The sequence below is a fragment of the Anser cygnoides genome, chromosome 22 (genome assembly GCF_040182565.1).
Source record: "Anser cygnoides isolate HZ-2024a breed goose chromosome 22, Taihu_goose_T2T_genome, whole genome shotgun sequence".
NCBI classification, from domain to species: Eukaryota; Metazoa; Chordata; class Aves; order Anseriformes; family Anatidae; genus Anser; species Anser cygnoides.
Window position 1 is genome coordinate 5,281,851 of NC_089894.1, and position 21,394 is coordinate 5,303,244.

General features: G+C 42.9%; 1 protein-coding gene across 22 annotated transcripts in view; it reads left to right on the top strand.

The window, feature by feature from the left end:
• The window catches only part of TANC2 (tetratricopeptide repeat, ankyrin repeat and coiled-coil containing 2), a 282,626-nt gene that overhangs the window by 71,432 nt on the left and 189,800 nt on the right, over nucleotides 1–21,394 (top strand). For all 22 annotated transcript variants that reach the window (XM_048046466.2, XM_048046465.2, XM_066981484.1 and 19 more), the window contains one exon: nucleotides 1,723–1,822. In XM_048046466.2, coding sequence (XP_047902423.1) covers nucleotides 1,756–1,822 — 67 coding nt within the window. In that variant the 5' untranslated portion in view covers nucleotides 1,723–1,755. The remainder of the gene's footprint in view (nucleotides 1–1,722; nucleotides 1,823–21,394) is intronic.

Here is a 21,394-nt window from a genome sequence, read left to right on the forward strand (position 1 = left end):
TGCTGCTTACTTGCTATATTTTGCCTTTTTCACATCTTCCTTTAACACGTAAATTTTTCTGTGGTGCATTTAGAATTAATCTAAAATCATTTTCAGACTTGAGCAGTTCCTCAGCTAGTAGCAGGAGGTGTTTACTGGCTTCTTGTTGTCTTGCTCAAAGCCGAGATAAATACATTTGGATTAGTGGGATGTTGGAGAGATTATAATATTACCATGTTCCAAAATAAATAACACTTTGAGTTCAGTTGCATTCTCTTTACATTTGACATCTACGTCATATTTTCTCCTTCTGATGGTGCAAAGAGCATTGCATATGAAAAAGTATTAATAAGGGTAATATAAACCCAGAGGCTTTCTGCCTATGCTGTGAGCTGGAACAGAACAGCCATCTACAGAAATTAAATGAGCAGAATTCAGATTCAACACAATTGTGTTTGTGGCCAGACAGTCTTTTTTCTGTAGTCATGTAACAGTAGGATACTTGGAAGAGGGGCTTAAGCTTTGTGTGGGAGCCCTGGGAATAAGCCCAAATACTAGGTCTTTGTGCTCTTATGTCATTGTGCAAGGCTTCGGAAAGAAGCCAGGCAGTATTTAAGCAATTAATAGATGCAAAGGAAATACTGGTACTATATCCTCATTAATAGTACTCACGTGCAAACCCCAAAATCTGCCATTAAATGTCAGCATCTCCCAGTAAGTGAACAGGTTATATTAAAGGGACTTTCAGTGGCTTTAAATATACCTACAAAGCTTTTAGAATTAGGTATTCGGGATTACTCTATGAATATACTTCAGAATATTAGATAATTGTGAAGTAACTCGAGGTAGCATTTACTGAGCATCCTCCAAGATGGATTTTACATCATTAAAGAAAAAATTCATGTTTTATTTCTATAAGATGAATGTATTACCTTTGAAGTATGGAATACTATGTGTACAACGGAAGCAAAGTTGTATTTTATTGTATGTGCTGATCAAAGACTCTTTACTATTCTTTTGGTCTAGTTTGGAGCTGCTTTTCTTGATGTTTTGACGCTTTACCTACTTTAATAAGAGGATGTTCCACTAGAACAAGCTGTCAGTGTGTCTGGTGAACCCAGAAGCTCATTCTTTTATCTTCAGCAGCACACAGACTACTTTTTTGTTTGCTTGAGATGTACGTAGCAAGAAAAATACATGGATAATGTTTGCTTGATTTTCTTTATCAGTTAACTTTGGTTTGAGTTGCTTTCCTCCTCATGACAATTTATTCAGAGAAGAATCTGACAGTCAACTAACCCGGGAGCTAAAGACAATATCTTCAGCAAGCTGTTGTTAGCAAGGCTGACTTTTTCAACAGTGTGAAGGGTAGCAGCTCTTTCCAGCAGGTTTGGCCTTAATAGTGATGGGAAATGGAGGCAGAGTTGGCTAAGTGCTGTGTTTTTCCCACCTTAGAGTGAGGATAATTTGCTTAAACCCTCTGACAATGTAAGTGGGTCTTGCTAGCAGTGCAGGGATTGTGTTGTCCTGGAGATAGTCTGGATGAAGGAAGGCCAACGAAATGGTAGGCTTTGTACAGGTGCTTATTCCTATTGCTAGGAAGCGTGTTCCTAAAGCAGAATTGTTCTTCATTCCAGGTTTTTAATCTCATTTTTAACTCTTTCTTACAGTTTGTGTAATGTTTTCTTGTTGACCAAATCAAAGTGTTATTTGCTACAAGTAGTGTTCTCTTATTTTACACAGGTTTTGGGATACACAAAGTGGAACAGGATCGCCATGTTTCGAAACAGTCTCAAGATGCTTCTTACAGGAGGGAAGTCAAACCGCAAAAACAGGTCCAGTGGTAAGTAAATGCTCCTCATGCATAAGTTTTATTGACAGTTCTTGAAAGTATTCCTTTTATGTATTGTATTTCAGTTTTCCTGGGTCTCTTTTTCTTATTAATGAATAGAAGTACTCAGTTGTTGACCCTGTAGACTCCAAACATCATTGTGGGTCATTACAATAGTGTGTTGAGATTTAATATTAAAAATACTGGAAGTAAACCACATTCAATTTTCATTGTGGAGATAAGATGCAGAGAAAAATAATTCGTTGTACATTAGCAATGCTTGCAGTAATATTAGTAATTTTTTTCTTTGAAAAACGAAGAGGAGGGAGATGGAATTAAAGAAAAATTGCCCAAGTTTAGCCAGCACTTCTGCTAGTCTTTTTTCCCTGTCCCAGGACAATTGTTTGTAGTTCTGTCTGGTCCCTATATCTTGGCCCATTTATACAATTCCGTTTATTCCTAGGTGAGATTCTGACTGCGAAGCAAAATGTTGCAAAAATATTGCCGTGCTTAAAAACCATTTTTGTTACACTTTCGTAGTTATTTCCAAGAATGGAGTGCTGGCAGTGTAAGAACTTTTAATGAGCTATTTCATTTTTCTTTTTGAAGCCATCTGGCAGCACGTTTTGAGTATTGTGGGATATATTGTTTATTTGTGCTTGTGTGTCCATGTAAATAGTGCATCTATATATTCCATGGGAAACCACGGTGAAGATGCAGAGATACAACGGCAATAATGCAATGGAAAATAAACTTTTCCCTTGGCTGAAACGAGTTAACATGCATCTCTCTCAGTGCCAGAATATTTCCCGGTTTAGTATCTTATTACCCAAGTAGTACTGGGGAAGGAGGGGTGTTGTTTTTCAGCAGTGCAGCTTCACGTGTCCTGAAGTCGCCCGGTTCCAGCGCTGACTTTGTCATTTCGGTCCTCGCACATCAGTGAGCTGCAAGCTGGGCTTCTGGTGGGAGGCCCAGCGTGTGCTGGCTGGCTCTCGAGGCATTTGTCGTGGAAGTTGTAGCAGTGCAACACGGTGTTGACTTCCTTGCATTTGTTATTGTAATTAGCGCGTCTCTTGCAGGGGAAAAGTGTCTGTTTTGCTAAGGCTCCCTTAGTGCCGGAGCCCGAGGTCGTGGTTGTCAGTCCCTGGTTTGATGAAGCAGATTTTGTTTTCTTATCAAGTCCTTAGTCTTTTGTTGCGAGAGGCAGGTACCCGCACACAAAGCCATGTGGGTTTTGGGAAGACACGCCGGCAGATGGCTCTTGTGATTCTGTATCTCTGAAGTACTACGTTTTACAGTTTAAAGCCCAGGGATGTACAAATTGTCTCCTGATGAGACTTTCAACCTTTGGAAAACAGTACAGGAGACAAATAACCTTAAATTGTGGTTTCTGTACAAAGCCAGATCTCTGTCAGATGTTGCGTTATCACTCCTCTCTATTTCTTTTGGCTTATCTCCCAAAGCAATGCATTGTGTCTGCACGGCTCTGCAAATGTGGGTTCCTTACTTTGTGAATGAAGAGCATCAGTTCTGAAATAACAAGATTTGATACGGCAATACTTCTGTTTTCGAGCAGAACAGAAAAAGAAATGTATTCTTGAAAAACAACATGATGGTATTTTCTATTAGACAAAGTTTTCTCTGATGCCTAATGACTATACTGGACATTGGATATCACTTATTGCAATTCTGCCTTTGAAATAAGTTCCTTTACCGAGAAATATTCTTTTTTGCTTTCCTTAAGGGGAGGGAATTTAAAGAAAAAAAAAGAAGTTTTGTTATATTGACAACGTCCACATTGAAAACATTCCTCCGCTGGAAGATAATTTCTCAGATGATAAGCCTATCACAATATAACATAACCTTAGATTAATTCATTGCTGCCTAGATTTTTAATAAATGTATTTAATTCTGTAATTTCTTTGTAATGCAGGAAGGAGAAAATCAATAAATCGTTCATGCACAATTCTATGTGGCATGGAGTATTATAAGCTTGAAATTTTATTTATTTGCTTTTCAGTTCTGGTGAACTACAAAGTCGATGCTTTAAAAGTCGATAAAAGGGAGAGTACTTATCTAATGCTGTACAAAAACGGATGTCGTCCTGTCACTGGCGATGACGGAGCAGTCCCGCACTGGTCTAAGCAATCTGACTTCACAGTCGTCTTGCTTGCTCTGCTTATCCTGGACTTCACATTCCCTTTCTCTCCATCTTCCCTTCCTTCCGTGTCTCTCTGTAAGCTAAGGAAAGGATCTTGAGGGATGCTCCCATCACCCTTAAATAAATGTACACATTTCACAACGAGAGCTGAGTGTTTCAGTTCGCTAAGCACGTACTTAGCACGTGTAAGTGTTCATCACCCACATCGTTACTGCCTTCCCAGGCCTTCAGCTTCGTGACTTTGGGAGGGCTCTTTTTGTGGAGGTACAGGTGGGAAACTAGGAGTTCTGGATTTCTTTTTTTCCAGCCAAGTGCTTTAAAAAGATTAGCTACTTGATGTTAATAATGATATTTATCGTTAACGTGATTTGAAGTGCAAAACCGCTGTTGGAGATGAAGCTTTCCCGGCCATTTTGGAGCTGTGATTTGCCTCCTGGTTCAGAAGCTGCTTTATCAGGGGTACGGTCTGGAGGCAGAGATAGGGCAAGAGAGCTGCTGGGGACGCAGCGGCAGGCAGCTGTGAACAAGCTGTGCTCACCAGCAAGCCGTAGCAAGAGCTGCACCCATACCTGGGAACCTGGAGCAAACTGAGAACCCTGAGTCCTGCGTTGTGAAAGAGACTTCGGGTTTGCTTGCTGATTCACTTCCCTTGTAATGATTTTAATTGAGGTAGGTAGGTGACAGCCCACTCTGCTCCGTGGTGTGTGTGGGTTTGGACGAAGTTGTACTGCGTGTATCTGAATTTCCTCTACTCTAGTCTTGTGCCTTTCCAGTCTGGGAATAACGCTTTGAAGCAGGGTGAAAGGTATTGTTGTTTTTTGTTCCTTGTGGAATCCAGTGAACACACTGGCCTTTGAAATTACTTCTCTTTGCAATTCTTTCATTTGCAGTAATGCAGTTAGCAAACAGGGTCGGTCAAGTCAAGCTAACAATCCCTGTATGTTATGATGTGGTTTTGATCATTCTTCATGATTAAAAGTACACCAGTAGTGGTAACAGTAAAATGCCTTCTTATTATTCCTCCTTCAGAAACTGCTGAGCAACTTCTCTGAAGAGCTGCGGTTAAAATTTATTTTGACTCAGCTGGGTTTTTTTTTCTTTGGTACTCTTTATGGTCTTGCGGTTCAGGAACACACAAAATATTTATAAAAGAAGACTACCAATTAAGTGTGGATGAACGTACAGTTACATGCAGTAACGCCAGTTAAAATAAATGAATTTCTACTGCAGCATCAGATTTTGTAATCTCCTGTGGTTAATTTTGTGTGTGTGTGTGCTTTCGGAGCTGCGCTGATAGGGTTTCAGAGCAGCGCACTGTGTGCAGTGCAACTCCGGGCATGTACTTGTGCACATATTTAATACCGTCGTAACAAAAATTCTCAGGTGACTCAAGGGCACTCGAGATAGTTTACAGCAATGCCTTGAGGACACATCATGACTGCGGCAGTATTTTGATTAGGATGTATTTGCTTCTGCCACAGGCTGGGATTCCACAAGGCTACCAGACAAACAGCCTCTTTAAGGCCGAAGTTTGGTCTGGGTGTACTTAAATATTACCTGTATTTTTCTGTGCTACCTTACTTTACAGAGATACAGATGTGAAAGTGTTCTTACTCGTAAGTTTGTATCCAGGACTAAGTTTACCTTAAGCATGTTCATTTTAAAGTGTAAAAGCACTGTGCCACGCTTCAGCCTTCTCTTCCTTCTGGCAGAAGGTCCAGCACAGTCCAGCCAGGGCAGGCAGTCGCATTAGAAGCTGAAGGGAGGCATCCCTGCGGGCCGCTGCTTCCCAGAAATATGATTTTCACAGCTCTGTCCCCCGAATTCAGCCCTCATGGGGCAATTCTGCTCTGTCATCTGAATCCAGAGACTACGAGGTGCTCTCTTCTTTTTATCTGTTTTATCTAGGCCCGTCTTGTATTTATTTATAGTTTGCTTGCTTATACTAAACACTCACTGATCTGGGCGTGTTTACATAGATCAACCCACTACTGTATTCATGCAATATTTTGTTAGTGAAATGGGCCTGAGTAATGGATCCAGTCTTTCCACCTATTAGAATTACCTTGTTTCATTTCCGAGCAGATGGACTATTTCCTTCTTAAATAATCACATTAAATTAATGCTCCTATAAGAGTTCAAATTCCCTTTAGGACCTGCTAAAATTGAGCTGCTAAAGTGTTCGTGTTTTACCTGTTTTTGTGTTTCTGCTCACTTCTTTGTGAGGCAGAAGCCCAGGAACGTGGACCTGAGATTTCTCACAGAGGCTACGGTAGGTTCTTAACGTACTTTTGCCTTTTTTTGCATCTTAATTTTTTTTTTTATCAGAGGTATGTAATCTTCATTAATGTAATACAGAGCCCAAAGGGTCTAGTTTTTTTTTTTCTTCTGAGTGAGTTAGGAGCTGTATCTTATTTGTTCTTAACCGCTATTATGCACACGCCGCTTATCCTGAGCGTCCGAGTCGGGAGCCTGCCTGGGTTCGTACTGGTTTTGCCGTAGATGTTCCAAAACCTGTTCTGCTTTCCTTGCTCACAGGAGAGCCAATTACTTCCAACTTCCAACATATTTATAGGCTTTTTGGAACCTGCCACGTTATATTTTAATTCCAGGACTAAGAGAGCCCCTGTCAAAAGCTCTTCTCTTTTGATTCTTGCCGTTGTAAGATGAAAAGCGTTTTGATGAAGGTCTCATCACTGCCATGCCAGAGCCCCACGCAGTTCCTTCTCTCTCTGATCTCGTGGAAATCTTAAGTGTAATTTTTACCCCAAAAGAGCTTTAGGGGGTCACAAATGCTGTTTGGATTTCATTTCTGAAAGAAATTGCTGAGTGATCAGGTCCAGCTGGTGGGCCCCATAGATGTTGGGACAACTTCATTTAGGAAGGTATTGGAAGCGAGACTGAAAGACCTATCAGAAGCACAGGCTGTATTGTTGTACTGGATAGTGAATGCTTCCACATGGCCAAGGTATTCCATCCAAATAATAATTCAGACATTTTCTTCTACAAAAACCTTGCTAGCCATTCATAAACTCCTTTTTAGACAAGTCTCGAGAATGTTGACAAATCCACAGCCCCCCTGACTTCAGAGAAATCCCGTCCTTGTGTTTATGAAGAAGGAACCGACCCTTCCTGCAAGCTCCTGGTGCGCCCACTGTTTTCATCTCTGTAATTTAGCGTATTGCTCAGAAGGAAGTACATCAGATAGACGTGAGTACACACACGCACACCCATGCATGTGTTTTCCTTGCTAAGGAATACATCTTTGGTCAGCAGGTGTGTCTTTCATGTACCAAGCTCTCTTTCCAGACAAACGAAAGATGTTTGGACAATGAAGTTCCTGCTTCTTCCCTGCTTGGCTCTCCTGGAGAGAACTTTAGTGGCCAGTGCCCCCCATTATTCTGACGTGTATTTCTTTACTTCTGGCCCACACATAGATCCTTTGTAACAACACAAATATTAACCTAACTTGCTTTATAGCCCATAAATCTTTCTTACAGGACAGATCTGTTCAGACCTCTACTGTGTTTATAATTGTCTTAACTGACTCGACTGCTCTGCCAGAATTTATCAATGTGTGTTGCTTTGTGCTTCCGTGTGTGAGCGTTTTGGGGTGAGCAGGGGACAATCCAGCTCTGTCAGGCTGAGCCTTGCCAGTATTTTCACAAATATGACCATCACCAGCTGTAACAACAAGCATGTTGACAAAGACTGCCTCCATCCTGTTATGTGCAACAAGCGATGAATGTTCTCACCCCACCTTTTGTCTTTTCAGAGCCCTAAAAGTGACTTTAACTGAAGCACCATTCAGCGAGCTGTGTTCCCACATCATCTTTGTGGATTTTTCCATGCTCTCGAGCTTTAATTTATTGTTTTATTCTTCATCTTTTTTGCTTTCGTCAAATACAGATGTAATGCTAATCTTTTTCTGGAGGGCGATTTTTAATTCTTAGTGCCTCCTGCTTGTTGTCTCATGATGCTACATGGCATTTTGCAATGATCTCTGCACATGGAGCTTTTTGGAGACACGTTTAAAGCCTTGCTCCATGCCTCAACCTCCCTTCTACCTTCCCATATTGTGCTACATGTATAAAGCTTTTCTCTTTGCCCCATTTTCAAGCTGTGTTTACTTTCCTCATTTTTTTCAACATTTCAGTCCCCCAGAAAACTGCATTTCTGTAATCTGGAATATTTCTACTTCTTTTGCTTTCTCTCAGTTAGGTCATCACACAATTTTGTGGTTTTCCTTCTCAGTCTTCCTTATTTTTTGTCTTTGTTTTCTGTGAGTGATTTTGAGGAATGAAGTGTTTATTAACATCTGATATTTCTGAAATGCTGTATTTTGGACTCTTTAAACCTCCCCAGATTTAAACCCCATAGTAAAATCTTCCTTATTTTTTCCCCTTTTGGATGTTCTACTCTATTCATTATGTAAAGATGCATATGAAATGCAGGCCCTGTCTATCAGATATGTTTACTGTTTTGATACAGGTGGTGTTCCTATTACTTCATCCCTTTTCATTAAAGGAGCCCGGATCAAAAATGCTCATTCTTTTAATCCCCCCAACCAAAACAAATGCAAAAATGGAACGAGAGAATCTTTAGACTCTGCCCCACTTGTTCAAAAAAGTTAAATTTTAAAATTAGGTACGTGGGTTTGGGGAGGGGAGAGAGAAATGCTTGATGTTTCATCTCTGCTGATTGCATTTGTTCCAAGAGTGAGAGGAAGGCATGCCCCGGGTACTGTACAGGGTCGTCCCCTTTACAGCTGCTGGGGGATGTTTTTCTTTTGCTGGTTCCCTGTTTCTGATAGCTATCATTGTATCTGCAAGCACTCCTGTTTCTTTTTGTTCCTCCAGTCGTCCACGTTTTATTCTCAGATGTATTCCTACTTGCTGGTTTTTATCCAAGACTTATCTCTAGGTCACTGAGCCTATTCTCAAGGTCTTCTATACGGGCTTCAGTCCTCCTCAAGCCTGTCCCTTCGTTAGTGATTCTACAGATCCGATTGCTGAGATGAATTCACTGAAGTTCCTTCTAATAGCAGGGCCGATCTGTCTCCAGCTCTGCTTTGAATGCCGTTTCCATTACGGCATCCATCTCATTCTGCCCTCCTCGCACGCTGCTCTGAGCTCCTTGACCTCCAGCGAGTTTATTCCAGGGAGGAGAAGAAGGCTTTTTAATCGGGCCCTTTTTGCAGGCATCCATTCTGCAAACAAGGGAATTGATTTTTTTGAAATTAAAGGCCTCAGGGGGTGGTAACGTTGGCCGGTTGTGCCGTTTCCCCTTCAGAGCTCTGCCCAGAGGCAGTGGCCTGCCTGCTGGTGCTGTGCTCCACCAGCCTTGCTCCGAACCTGCCTGAAAGCCTTTGCTGGGCACGCCTGGTTTGGAGCCATCAGAAGCGAAAGGAATAATTAATTATTTGCCTTTGACTGTCCGTAGCGCTTTCCGTTGAGTGTTGTACTGACAGAAAGCAGTATCTGACCCAAGCTCCTGGAGTTCATTGGAGTTTTGTGTAAGCTTTGCTCTCAGGCAAGGATGAGCAAGGAAATAAAACGTGGGGAGCTGGGGTGGCTGGCTGGGGATCAGTTGTGTAACCTGGCTTCTTTAATGCCAGTTGAGTAGCTGCTGAATGCTGCTTAAAGAGTACAACTGGCTTTTTACTGTCCTGGTGACTGCTGGTAAGCCTTTAAATGACTTCGAACAGCCTCTTCATGCAAGGGCTATCAGCGCAGATAGTGCTGTACGAAAGCTGCAGTGAGGGTTTGAATTGGGGCTCCCTGTCACTCTCCAGATGCCTTTCGCCAGGGCTCTCCTCTGCCCTTCCTGTATCTTCCCAGGAGCATGTCAGAAGCTGGAAGGTACGAAGGTATGTGCCGAGAAGCAGCGAGGTCCCTGGGGGCTGGGAGAAGGCCGGCACGGAGGGGATCTGGAGACAGGCGGGCTGGGCAGCCTCACCTCAGTCCCTGGGAAAATCCCGAGGACTTCTTTGAAGCCATTTCCAGGCATGAAAGACAAGGCCATCAGCAAAAGCCAGCACAGATTTATCAAGTACAAGCTGTGCTCGGGCAGCCTCATGTCTTCAGTGGTGAAATAACTGGCTCTGCGACTCAGTCAGGGGTCGAGACTGGTGCCAGTACTACTTAGCATCTTTAGGAGCAACCTGGACCAGGGATGGAGCGTGTCCTCCCCACGTTTGTGGGCGATGCTTTCTTGGAGGGAGCAGGTGATGCCCTGGAGGACAGGGCTGCCGGTCCGAGGGACCTCAGCGAGCTGGGAGAACCTGGCCGAGCTCAGCGTGGCATTGTGCTTGTAGGATGGGGTGGATGGACACGGGGTGTGAAGCAGCGTGATGTTTGGGTTCCTGTCCTTTTCCTGGCAGGTACTTCGTTGTTGGATGCATGGAAATAAAAGCATGTTGGTAGGAGAAGACTGAGAAAGCAATTGCTGAACTTCTGAAGGAGTGGAGGATGGTCAGTGCTCTCGGGTGTTTTCTCTTCAGTGATTCGAGTGCCACAAACTGGTAGAAACCTCTTACATTTCCATTTGTGAAATGGGGACAATACCTCATCGCTCAACCTTACGAGTGAGCAATCGGTTTTTGTGAAACAGTTGGATGTAAAACATTCTCATCATGAATTCCAAAGAAGAGCTCACAGTGGTTAATAATTTTCTCAGAATCGCCTTTAGTGCGTGCAGTGTGAGTCAACACTTGAGCTTCAAAATAAAACACTGAATAGGTGCTAAGCGAATCAAGCACCAAGCCTGTTATTAAATATAGCAGAAATTTTGGGGCTAAGGAAGAAATAGAGCATTATACTCTTACAATCAGATTGTAGGTGTATAAAGGGGGCAGAATAAAACATGTACATACTGTGTAATTTTGGATATATCTGGGATTTCGTGGTGGTACGTGCACTAGTGGGGTTGGGATAACCACCTGGAATCGTCTTGCTCTTGGTGAGCCAGCAGAGGGAGCAGAAGTTTTCTGACAAATCCTGGATCCAAGACTGTGCTGGAAACATTGTGCTGATAGGCAAAGCATCTAGGTACGTTGTCCATGTCAGGTGACGTTGTCCTCTCTGATTCCTTTAAAAAAAATATCTGATACACAGTTCAAATGGAATAGGTACACTTCAAAAGAAAATCACACAGGTTGAGGGATTTGTTAAGCCTTATTGCTGGGCGAGTGGAACGTCCTCTCCAGGATTTCTAAGGAAACATTAACAATTGGCATATTTATACTAGTTTTAAAAATTCAGCTGTTTAATCTGTAAAACCAGTCAGAAAACACCAATGTCTGACAATAGATCTTTGTTTTTTTTTTGTATCAGAACAAGCTGAGTTCCAGTACTTAGGTAAGCAGCAGACTTTGTTCATTTTGTTTAAATCTAAGGAGTCAATCTAATCTGTAAGAATGGATTTATTTTTTTTACACAAGCCAGAAGTATTTTTTTTTTTTCCATTCTGGAAACTTACTGAATATCAAATGCTTATAAATAAATAGGTTCAGGATCAACACGCAACACTTGTCATTTTATGTTATTGTGTTGAATACATTCTGTTTTTCTCGTAAGCAGAACTTGGTGGGGCACAAAAATAAGCAAACGTCTTCGTGTGCAGTAAAGATAATTAAAAATACAGTGGAGAAAAGCTGAACCTAAATTTCAAGCATTGTATTTTTGTTCTTTTCGGAAGTTGAAACTGCAATTTCTGTTTGCAGTGAAATGCTGCCTGCAAGGATTTCAAATAGATGTCAGTCATGGAAAACCTTAGGTAATTTCCTCTACTAATTAGCTCCTGAATTTCCATACCACGTGGCTTGGCACGATTCCAGTAAGATTTTCCAAGCAATAAATGACACCGATAGATGAACCGAGCACGTTTGTCTCACTGGTTGATGCGCTCCAGCAGGAGCGGGTGAATCTCTGGGGCAGGTGAGTTGGATTCATCTCCGCAACAAATTCAGCTCCTCGGGAGAAGGCTCTTGCAAGGTGGCTTTTCACAGCTTATAGCGCTAACTACAGCTAGCTTTTGGAAGTCCATGTTACCAAGATATTCTCTTTTCTCTTATTAATCTGTAGGAGTCAGTTCAATGAGACTAAATGAGTATAAAATTTTGGCAACAATATGTAATATATTACAGTGTAGGTAAAACAAAAAATATAGAACAGGAACTTTGAGTGCATGGAGTGCAAATGTTACAACGTAAAAGTTGTGTTTTTTCATATTTGGCTGGGGGAAGAAAGGTTCTTTTATGTATCCCTGGAATATGATAGAATAGTGTGGAAGGAAAACTAATTGCTGTGTGGGGTAGAGGGGCTATTTCAGAAACAGCCTGTACTCCCAGGTGTAAAATCTCAGCATGCAGAGCAAAGCTCTTGTCTGATGATTTCATGTTGTGTTTAAGCTTCTAAGTTTGATGAGAAAAGTCAAGATGAGACTATATCTGAAGGGTGGAAGGTGGCGTTAGCTTATAACTTCATTATTTTTCCTTTTCAGTGTTTGATTTTCCAGCTCTCCAGTTATAAAATAAGCAGCAAAGGATATAGAAAAAGATGGATGGGCTGTGCTGACAGTTGGGACACTTGTAGTTACTGCTCTGAGAGAAGCACTAGAATACTTTGTATGGCAGGGACCACCTCGAAGGGAGAGATTGATGAACTATTTGGCTACAAGGCAAGCAGGAGTTAGATCCCAAGGCTTTCCTAGTGTGATAGGATATGAAATGCACCGTAGAGAGCCGCTATTGTGGCAGCAGCTCGAAGAACAGGTGCCTAAGATGACTGAAGAAGTTTCTGGGACTTCCCAGTCCTGCAGATTGTTCAATTACATATTGCAATTAAATTTAAAAAGTCTGTAGCCTCATAACCTGTCCTAGGAAGGAAGGATTTGTATGAACCTTGATCAGAGACCGCGCAGAGACTCGGTGCTCCACGTGCCAAACACTCGGGGCATACCAGGCGCTCCCGTAGCGCTGGAAGTGTTCTCTCCTACAGCAGGCTAGGAAGAAAATGAAACAAAGCGTACTTTGGAATTATTTTTCACTTCTTTGACAAGTGAAATAAGATGTGCTCTGGGTCGTTGGCTTATGACTCGAGGCGGGCTGTGCCTGTTCTTCTGGTGCGTGGCTGGGTGTGTTTTGAAGAGGTTGGGTTTCCTCCGCGCTGCCTCCAGACAGCCGAACCCTTTCACCTCCACATCTGCCATCTCCATGCCATCCCACTCCTCAGTCCTGGTGATCTGTCTTAGTCCAGGCATATCTTAGCTTAAATTTTCCACCAAAGGTGGGGGATTTTTTCCCTACAACAATTTTTTTTCAGTACCTAAAGATAAATATTATTAACATTCAGTGTGACTTATCCATGGGAAGTGTTGATGGGGATTCTTGCATTTGTTTATTACATCGACAGATGTTGAAACCATCTTTCTCCATCCCAGAATTATATCCCAGGCATGATTCACATTTTTATTTTTGAGTTTTTTTTTGTGCGCTAAACATTGGCTTATATAAAACCTGCTGATCAGTGACTTGCTCTGATGCCTGAAGTCCAGGAGTTGGACTTGGTCCTCATGGGTCCCTTCCAACGTGGGATGTTCTGTAATCCTACGACATAAAATACGGTTCAGCCCTGTTCAGTAATTCATAATCGCCTCCACGTGTGTCTTCTTCCCAGCCTCCAGGACTTTTGGGTGGCTTTGCAAGGGTCTGTTGCAGCTCCCAGGTCAGCCCTATGTATGTGAAGTTACTGGTTCTGCAGACACGTGTCACCCCGTTCCTGTAAGCATCTCTTTGATGCACAAAGTACCCGTCACAAGTGTTGGCGAATCAGTCTGTAGTGTCATCATTAGATTTTTATTGAAATTGCGTTTGCTCTTCCTTGTTTCTTTATTCCTTAAGAAAGACTAAGGAATAAAGTCTAGTAAAATCCAGTAGTTACTAACATTTTTAATGGGAAAATTATTTTTCTTTATAAGAGGATTGATTTATTTTCAAGTTATCGATTTAGAATTTCCTCCTCTTAAGACTTTCTTTTGCATACATGCAATCTTCTCTCTCAACACGCATATGAAGACTTCTTTTTTAATATCGGATATATTTTCAGATATTTTAGGTAATTTTTGCTAAAGCTTCCCATTTTAAATGACCTACTTGACGGAATTGTGGAACTTGTTGCTGCAAGATCGTACTGATGTGGAAAGATTTATTTTTCCTTTTATATCATCATTTTCTTTTTGAGGATATGATTAGTATAGAAACTGACCCAAATTCTAAGTGTGGTATAAACTTGTCTGTACGTCTCTGCCACTCATCCCTCCCCTCCCAGTTAGTGTATTCAGAAAAAAATCTTAAGTTTAGAACATGATTTGAATTTTCTTTTCTTGTAGTTAACAGTGAGAATTGAAACAGGAATTTCTTTTCTGCTGTTCATTTGTATTAGAACACTTTCTGTCACTGATAGTACAAGAATTAGTAGGACGTCAAAGTGATTTATTCCTTGTGGTGTTCTTGTCTGCTTTAAACAATTGACTCATCCGCTCTTTATTAAAGAAAAAAAAACCAACGAACTATTCCTTGTTCACATTTAGGTATCTCATTCTAATCACAGAGTTGCTAATAGTGTTTCATTAAAAGAATAGAGGCTACGAAAAGTCTTCTTTGTTCTGTCTCTGCATTTTTTTTTAGAAATACAGGTTTAAAATGTCTATTTTTAATTAGCCTGTAACATGAACAAAACTTGTTTGCAAGTTTATAACAATAATGTTATTCAATGCAGGGATCTAGAAAGACTTGGGTAGATCAAAGTTCTAAATGTAAGAAAAACCTGAATTTGTGGTGGCTAAGCGTTCCTGCTGCCTTTTCGTACTGTTGGCTGACCCACGTGGCTGATGAACAATCTAGGAAATGTTGCTCCGAAGGCTGACCTGCAAGATGATAACCCACTGACCATTTAAAAGCTGAATATCCAGCTATTTTCTGTCTTCCCTTTATTGACAGTTAAGCCAGGCAGGAACCTTTTGCTCATCGCGTACGCCCGCGATGCTTCCTTGCCATGAGATGGAGACGTGCGTCTCTGCTGGGTGCTCCTTGGAGAGGCTACAAAGTTGACCTCTTTTCTTGGTGCATTCCCGAGGGATCATCATCGTTTTAAAGTGGAAGCAAAACTGTAAAAAACTTCTTAGTTTCTTTTCTGAAGCAGCCTGGGAGGGAGCGAACTGTTTGCTCCTGCACGTTTGGCACCACGCTTGGGAAGGGCGCAAGCAGGTTCACTGCAGTAGCTGCACCTGAAAGCACTTCAAGGAAATTAGGGCACAGTGAGACAGAAATCAGATGAAACAGAGGCTATGTAAGCACATAATGACACTGAAGCAGGCCTTTCTGTAATAATTTGCTTATTAATACAAGTCAGTTTTCTTAATTTTCTTCCTGTTTCCCTGCGAAGCGTTTCCCACGCTGCGGCGCTCCCAGCGGCGCGCTGAAGAGCACCGTGTGCTGCCCCCGAGCTCCTGGTCCCCCATGAATCCTTGGAGAGGGAGCGTAAGTGACAATCAGCTCACTAAAAATACTTCCTCAATCCATATTTCACCAAAACTGTGGTGGTGGTTTTATTCACAGGGTGACAAGTTCAAACTGAAAGCGATTTTCAGTTTACCAAGCAAGTGGATCAAGTTTTTGATTGTGAGAAGTGAATTCTCTGGATGTTGGCCATTAAAATTATAAAAATTATTAATTTTTATTTAATTATTAAATATTAAAATTATTAAAAATATTAATAACTGTACTTTTGTCGGAGTTTCTAGGAATTCTTAACTATTGGACGAGGAGTGCATAGGCTTCTCACCACTTCTGCAAGTCTGCTGTCTGATCACCTGCTCTCTTAAGTGGCTGGTGAGATGGAATGGAAATACGGCCTTCCACCCCGTTCCTTTTATATTCAATAGGGTAACAACAAAGAAAAGAGCATTCCGGAAAAATAAAAAGGTGCCTTTTTATTTAAGCATATCTAATACGTTCATCCTGTAATAGATTTGTTATCCAGTTGTTTTAGTTTTGTCAGTGGGTGTTTTGCTTGCAGGTTCTCAGGCATCATAGTTCACGGGAGGTCAAGAGAGGTTAATGTCAATTTTGACTTTTTCTTTCTTTCTTCTGAAGACAGAAAGCCTGTTAGGATTTTGTTAGTATACTTGGCAACAGCAATGATTTATCGCAGGGTCCTTTTTCCAAATGTGTCTCTTTAGGACACTGCCTGAAAGGAGCCCCAGCGGCTGGCCTTCCTCCAGCTCCTCCAGCGGAGAGGATGAATAGCCCAGCAGCTCGGGGCCGGAGCGCCCCATTCATCTCCCGTGAAAGGGGGAGCGAGCTCGGGGGAGCTTGGGAGGGGAGAAGCCAGAGAGGAGACGAGCGGAGTGTCCTTGTGGCCGGTGCCGCTGCTGGCACCGTTGCCTTGGCCATGTGCTGGCGATAAACCAGCGCTGACAGCAGAGAGGGAGGCTTGGCCATCAGCGTAGCCAGAGAACACTGAACGAGCTCCTGCCTTTCATTTCCCGCTTGTAAAAGCCCCTTTCAGTGCGCACGGATAAGCTTCCTTGAGTAACGCAGTGTAGCATCGAAGATGTCCACAAATGTTGGCTGCAGATTTGATCATGGGTTAAAGAATTTCTTCTCCAAGCACGATTTCTTTGCGCTCGTGTTTTACTTCCCACCTATTTGCAGGCGAGCAGGGGAGGATCTTCTGAGGCCTGGCCGTGAGCACCTTTAAGAGAATAGCTCCTTCTGATGTCTGGACTAGAAGCGTCTGGAGAAATCTGGATTTTTAAATATACAGAAAACTGGTTTGTAAGCAGTTCTGTTCTCTGTAAGAGTTGTAATTAAGATGACAGTGGACCTGCTTAACTTCTATTGATGTGTGAATTAATTCCTTGTTAGGTATGAACAAAAAAATATTCAAAACTACCAGGCAACCAGCATATTCTTGACACAGAAGTTACTTTTTACACCGCCTTACCTTACATCTTACCTTATGATCTACTTATACTCTTAACTAGTGTGGATTCCATCTTCATACAGTATTTAGCATATTTGTGTTCCTTTAAGTTGCAACCAACGTAAAGTAACATTGCAGAGTTCTCCAAAGTCTTAACATTTTTAATGAGTTCTAATGAAATATCCCTATTCTGAGCTCAAGTAAAACTAATCTTAAATTTTGAGTGATCCCATTAAGCAACATGAGAAGCCTGTAACAATTTATTGTGTTACCCGCTCGTGTCTGCTCATCATGTGCTCTATTTGTAGTACAAACACCCAGCCACGTGAGCGGTTCTGGGGCTGGAACTGTTCTTGTGATCAGTGAGTGCTTTGTGCTGTGGTGCTTGGTTTTGGTTGGGCCGTAGTGGACAGTATCTGTGAAACAATGGCAACAAAGAGGCAAGCCTGTATAAAGGATCCATTTCACAAATGGTAAAAAATCACCAGAAATCCTCTCTGAAAATAAATCCCAACCTACATTTCCTAATTTAACCTTTACGTCATAGAAAATGATGGGATGCTCAGATGCTGGCGTTGACTGTAGGGCCGGGGGAATTCAGAAACCAGGAAACTCCTGCCCCGAGTGCTTGGTGGGCTGCCAGCAGGTTCGTCCTCAAAGATCCCTTTTGTTTCCTGCCCTGTAGCGTTGTGTTGGAATGGCAGTGCTTGTTGTGTGCATCCGTGACACTGGGAACGGCCATAAAACATAAAAGGTGACTTCTGTGACTTAATAGGGTGTAAATAAGGATTAAATAACACGACGCTAGCGTTATCTTCATGTGGTGCCCCAGACCTCAGCAGCTGTTGAAAAAATCTCTTCTGAGACATTTGGGGCCGTCAGCCCAAGTTAGCAGTAAAACTGATGGCAAGAGAAGGTGCCCTACAACCATAGGAGCGAGATCTGAAGAAGTTCCTGAGCTGCCAATAGGTAAAGTGCTTAATAATTGAATATATCAGGAGACAGACCGCTGTGGTTATTTTTAAGTAGTAATTAAATCTGTAAATTTGCTAAAGTTTGTCATAAAATTTGCAGTACTGCCAAGGTACTTTGTGGGTAGCAGTGATCAATCCACAGAGCAGATAACGTTAGGGTGGTAATCAAAACTTGATTGTTTATTAACGATTTTCAGTGCAGCAGTTCCATGGATATAATTTATTTTAAAAGGGGGTAATCGCAAGCGAATGTGTTCAGTGTACACATCAGTAAGAGCTGGGGGATAACTCGCTGCCCAGGTGAGCGTCTGCCCTCCTAACTCGGGTTGGTACAAAAGGCATCAGAGCTATACAAGTGGGTTTCTATCAGAAGGAGCTACGGAGAGCTGCGTTTCGTTCTCTGCGGCGCTGGAGGTGGCTTTGTTCCTGTTTGAACCCAAGGACGTAGAGCAGTGAGTGCAGGGGTGCAGGGACGACAGCAGCCTGCCCTGGGCCTATGGGGGCCGGGCGTTGCTCTTGGGCAGAAGAAAGTGGTTTTTATCTTCGATGCGGAGACTTTGTGTGTTGCAAGGGCCAAGGATCACCAACTGGTGGTTACGGGAGGGACACAGTCACGGTACGTTGACATAAGGGACCATACGCCTAACGAGCAAAGCCAATGAGCAGCACCCGCTAGGTTACCTCTAAAGCGCGGGGCCAGAGACTTTTGTGTTGTGCATTTCCAGTAGGAAAGTTAAAGGCTGAACCACGCGCTCTGTTCATCAGGTCTTTGGCTGAGAAGAGCAGAAAGCGTCCTGGTGTGCCTGCTGCCTGGACGGCTTTGCGAGGACCTGCGTCAGAAGCCCCCGGCGCTGACGCTGCTACGTGTTTGCAGAAGCTCTGAGCAGTTTTTGGCAGTTTTTGTTTTTCCCTAATGCAACCTAGGAAGCTCTGTGCCCCTCGGTTTCCCATCCAGCTGTATAACCAGCCGCTGTGTTTGGACTTCATATGTAGGGAGTTTTAGGTTCATGAACAAAATATGCTATATAATTTCCAAATATTATTAACAACAATTTCTGACTCAAGGTGCTCATCTTGTCATACCGTCATCTTCCCACATCAAAAAAAAAAAAAGGCAAAGCAAAGGGTACAGTTTCTTATTAACATTCACTTTACACAGATGTCTCCAGACAAAGTAGTGATTTGCTATTAGTAGAGAGAAATCAGGGTGCCACTTTTCTCACCCGAAGTAGGCGAGAAGAATTGTAGCCTAGCTTAGGTGTACCTGTTTCCTGCCCGTGACAACGTAAGGGTTGAGATGGTTAACGTACACATCTCTGTCATCAATGTCTAAAGTTATTTAGGATTTGTTCTGTTCCAAAATAGCCCACGTGTTGGTGTTTATGACTTACTGAGAAGGTCCTGCACATCTGTAAACGCGAGGAAAAAAGCACGCTTAGTGTCTGAAATTCATGAGAAGTATTCATGGCAGCGTGTCTGCTAAGAGCAGGACTTCAGCTAATAAATTTATCATGACGAGGGTTTTTTCTTACTGTGTTTTCCTACAAGCTGCCAGCGCAGTAGGACCCTAATTTCAATTCAGGCTTCCAAGCACTGCAGTAATAATAAAATAAAAAAAACAAAACACAACAAAACCCACAACCAGACAGACTTGCCCAATAAAAAACTCGTCTTTAATTCTCCAGTGGCTTTTCGTGAGCCTCGCAGCCGCTGCCTGAGCGAGTGATAAGCAATGGGGTTACTCCATCTAGGGCAGCTAACAAGTAGGCAGTGTGCCTTTACATTTTGAGGTGAATTTATGAAGTGTGTGTACGGGCAGCCGCAGTTCCAGCAAGTGTCAATTTTTTCCTCTTTCTGGTGGCGGGGCTGCAGTCAGGACGGATCCCATTAGCGCTGCGCTGGCCTCGCTGCGCTTTTCTAATGGAGCTCAAACTTCGCTGTAATCAATTCTGCTGGTAAGTGCGTTGAAATGTATCCGCAATGCAAATGAACTCAGGCTGTGCTCCTAAAGAGGTGAAGTTGTTGTCAGAAAACCGGAGCGGGAGAAGGGACAAACCCCGAAGCTGCTGAAGGGCGCAGGGACGTGGAGCGGCGCTGGGGGGATGCTGCAGGTCCCCGGGGAAAGAAAACGGAGCCGTAACCCCGGGAGCCTCCCAGTGACCTTCCTCGGTAAGAGGAGCTTGGGTGATAAATGGGCGGACTTAAGCACATTTATGAATTGCCAGGGCCTCTTAAGCCAAATTGCTATTTTGACTTCATTAATTAGAATGTCTCCATATTGCAAACGGGGCTGGTTTCACCCCCAGACAGATGGCTCGCTCCGTAGGAAAGCTAACAACGTGGAAACACCAAATGCGCTATCACTGATTAAAGTTTTACTTACGTTTGTACCCTGAATGAGTTTGCATCTTTTTTCCATTACCAAACAGGAAAAAAAATGCATCTTTTTCAATAAGGGAAGCTCAAAGAAAGCAAAACGCGTGCGCTAATCGCCCTGAAATGAATCTGTAAGGCGAGATCTACCACCTTTAGTAAAAAAAGCCACTTCCACCTTTGCTAATTTCCAAAATCACGGCTTTCTGGGGCCGCAGGGCTGCGTGCAGCGGGGAGGGATCAGGCGGTGGGAGCCGAGGCGGCCGCTGCCTGCGGCTGGAGCTTTGCGGAGGCACCTGCGGGGTCCCCGTGCTGGAGCCACCGCCTGCGGCTGCCCCCGGCTGCTGCCCCCTGACGAAACGGTGCAGGAGGCTCCGAGGTGAGAAGGGAAGAACCCGCGGCAGGACTCGGAGGTGGGTTTGGGCACTGGCCGGGTGAGGGAAGAGGAGGGGAAGCTACGGGGCTGTGGCTGGCGTAGGGTGTCTTTTGTTTCCCCGTTTGCTTCAGGATGCAGCGCTGGTTGTTCGAGTGCAGGTGTTTGGAACGAAAAGCTGGGTGGCCTTTTTTCTTCTGAGCTTAAATGTACATGAAAACGTGCGTGCCTCTGTTTAAATATTTACAGAATTTCTTGTAGAAACATTGATTTGCATTTAGAACAGACTTACCTTTTAAGTGATTAGTTATGGCAATCAAGTGCAAGGTTTTTTGCTTTTAAAAATGAATTGGTCTCTGCATCTCTCTTCCCCCTCTTTTCCTCCTTTTCTTCACCTTTTTTTGCCTGTTAATTTGGTTTTGTGTGCGTAATAATGCCAGAGAGTATTAATAGCGGAGCCTTAGCTGAGATGTGGAAAATCATAGGAATGAGCACTTCATATTTTATTGATAACCACCATACGCTGTTTAGTTTGCATTGTGAATAATAAGGCTTTCAATTATTCCTGGCTTGCTTTCTCAATAAGATACTTATAAAAATGTCATTGCACAGCATGAGAAAGGAAGTAGGGGCTGGGATAGGGGGGTCACGAGGATCCCAAGGACACAGAGGTACAAGGATTTGGGTAAAGCTGACTTTACATTGTGCTTTGCACGT